This window comes from Adelges cooleyi, unplaced genomic scaffold (assembly GCF_023614345.1).
Source record: "Adelges cooleyi isolate 19-005CV unplaced genomic scaffold, UGA_ACOO_1.1 ACOO_flye_CR_arks_rails_tigmint_CR_PRNA_30, whole genome shotgun sequence".
NCBI classification, from domain to species: Eukaryota; Metazoa; Arthropoda; class Insecta; order Hemiptera; family Adelgidae; genus Adelges; species Adelges cooleyi.
Window position 1 is genome coordinate 17,774,357 of NW_026095971.1, and position 3,108 is coordinate 17,777,464.

General features: G+C 33.9%; 1 protein-coding gene across 1 annotated transcript; it reads right to left on the reverse strand.

Moving 5' to 3' along the window:
* Nucleotides 1-250: 250 nt before the first annotated feature.
* Nucleotides 251-2,289, reverse strand: LOC126838608 (uncharacterized). The gene is made up of 2 exons (XM_050573152.1): nucleotides 644-2,289; nucleotides 251-447 (listed from the first exon to the last, which is right to left on the reverse strand). The coding sequence occupies exons 1-2, from the start codon at nucleotides 2,160-2,162 to the stop codon at nucleotides 341-343; spliced, it is 1,626 nt and encodes a 541-aa protein (XP_050429109.1). The 5' UTR covers nucleotides 2,163-2,289; the 3' UTR covers nucleotides 251-340.
* Nucleotides 2,290-3,108: the final 819 nt, after the last annotated feature.

Genomic DNA, 3,108 nt, shown 5'->3' on the forward strand with positions numbered 1-3,108 from the left:
TGTTGTTATTTAGACTAATATTGTACTATCGAAATTTTTAAAATGGTTAAGCGAAATATACAAGAAGGACACTAAATTTATTATTTGTGAAACGGAACTTACCGATGATCCATTAAAGACCACCGAAGAAAATATTAAAAACAAAATAGAATATCAAACAAAATTATTATTAAATTTATAAGCTAATTTTAAATTTGCACAATATACATATACACTTTGGAAATCAAAAGTTACAATATTTTTGGTTGCAATTAATAACTTTGCGTGAGAAGTAATATGAAACTCTATAGAAGCATTTATTTAATGTATTAAAAAAACAACTTTTTTTTTGGTTTCACTCTTAATTTTCAATCGTTTCATGGGCAGAATTGTTTTTATCATCAAAAGAAAATGAAGTGCATGATGCTGTTACATGATGTTCATCGTCGTTACCCATTTTGAAAGTTCCTAAAAACAAAGAAACATCCAATTATAATAATCTTAAGAATTTTGTTTTATTACATTTTTGCGTTTGAATTTGCAGTATATTTTAAATATGTTAAGTAGTGTTTTATAAATAATAAAAGATAAATGAAAAAAAAATCTTTCCTAAATGGAGTTTTCTTTTTTGAAAAATGTGTTTAACAGAAAAAAGTCTTCTTACCTTGGATATTGCTCGGTTTAAAAACGTCCAATGGTTTTTTAGTGAACATTTCGTCATGCAGTACGGTTGTAATGACAATTTGAAACATACTTATGTTTTTTTTTATACTCGAAACATAATCAAAGATGCTCCCGATTTCGGTTTTGACGCTTTTCATGATATTTGTACAATCTGCGTCGGTTATAGATTCCACAAATTTATTATTTGTGTCGAATTGTATATTATTCAATATCATAGGAGCCGAACACATCGACACTAGTCTGGGAATCCAATCCGGGTGGTTTAGTTTCAACGCCGATTTTGTTATCATATCAACAGGATTTGACCCGTTTTTCTGTTCAAGGAGTTTGGAGTAAAAAACAATAGCTGCCAGATTGAATCGAACAGTGCCAATGTACTCGATCACCGCGTACGGGAAAATATTCAAATTTTCGAATTTGGCGATGACGCTCCTCAGCTCTTGACCGTATTGTTTCATAATCTGTCCAAAGTCGGCAAACTTATCGGTGTAGTATACTTGTTTGAACGCGTCCAGATAGGATTTTATGCATTTGAAAACGGGATAGACGGTGGCCGCGAGCACTTGTTGTTGGTAAGATTTAATAATGGACGCGTTGAAGTTTAACTTTACAGCGTGAAACAAGTCCACGACACCGTGGTCGGCTGGCATGTTTTGGTTGGCTTTGAATAGCACTTGACGAATCGCTTGCAACCCGTCGTCAGTAGCAGCTGCTGCGGTGGCCGAGTCTCCTGTACGCGGTTTCTGGAACGCTAATCTTTGCAGCCTCGACCCTGGAAGCACCACGTCTTCATCGGACGACCATTGGCCGCCGTCTATCAAATCACACATCAACATGTTTTCCGGAAGGAAATCAACGTGCGTGTTAATTTGAATGGGCAGAGACAGCACTCGGTTGGCCTCGTCCAACATTTCTTGCATCTTCGACCGGATCTCGTTTGGGTCGTCGACCTGCTTGTTGACCTTAAAGTTGTCGGGGGATAGCGATTGGATTTTTTCAATTTTAATCGACACGAATCTACAGTTTAAGGTTCTCCTGGTCCTTTTAAGCTCGCCAATCAACAACTCATGGATTTTCGTATAACCCTTCTTCAAGGCGACCATGTTGTACTGCAGCTGTTCGCCATTGTCGTCTATTTTGTACAAGTTCACGTTTCCTACAATGTTGTTCAAGAACAAGTTTACCGTTATCAAGTCGGTGGCAAATTTTCCGTATGATTCTCTCCGCAGATCGTCGAGCATGGCCATAACAATGTCGCCACGCGTTTGCAGCATTTCCCCATATGCTTCGATATTTTCCATTTTCAATTTGTCCACGTCCTTGCCATCCCGGTTTGATCCCATTTCGATTTGAAACAAGCGTTCGCTCAGTTTAAAGAAATGTAATAAATGATCCGAAAAAGCACAGTGCACCTGTAAAGTGGTTTTATTCGGAAACGCTAACGTGACCGCCGTCGTAAGACTCAACAAAGCCAAAATTACCCGAAACATATTAATCATTTAGAATAGTAACAATTATTATACAAGTACTCGTGTCACTTGATAGAGCTAAAACGATTTCAACAACAACAGCTATACCGGGGTAACGGTATGTAGAAATATGTTGAGTATAGTAGTGTTTACAATTACAAAACAACAATCGATACAGTAGTAATCTAATTTAGTACGAATTTCACGAACATGATTTTATTATGTGTACTCTTTAGCAGGCAGTCATAAAAATAATGTTTTAACAATTGCTGTACCTACCTACACCATGAGTAACTCACGTTGTTGGCTATACCTTTAGAAATAGTAAACCAACAATAATATTATAATATATAATACTATGCGAATTCGTATACAAAACGGTGATTACTGATTACTTCTATTTTATTTGATCAATAAGTCTTACAGACAAGTCGATTTCATATGTAAATTATATAATAACTAAAAATCTTTGGTTTTAAAAATTATTATACTGATTTCTTAAGTGATATTTATTGTTTTCATAATATTATTATCTTTGGTCTAAATAACAAAAAAACTCTTATTGCCAACAACTACGTATGATATTTGGTTTACAATTTTTCGAATTTCTATTTTACCGCTGAGTATAATAAAAATGAATACCCAAATGAATGATAAAACATAATTTACTAAACATTTTGCCAAGGAAAAGTTATTTGATTTTTAAAATTTTAAAAGGACTATGTACATCTGTAAACAATCTAAATTTACTTTTCTAAAAACTAACAGATTCCTTAAACACTTAATGTTGCAATGGTCTGGTTCTCTAATTTGTATCTTATATTAAAAAATTGTTTATATACGAAGTATATAAGTGGAATACAACTTAGTATTCCACTTCAAGACTTGTTTACCTCTTTTTCGCAACAACTTGTTTTTATTCTTTACTTAAACCTCTAATTTATTATTTCTAAATCATCATTTTTCGTGAATACAT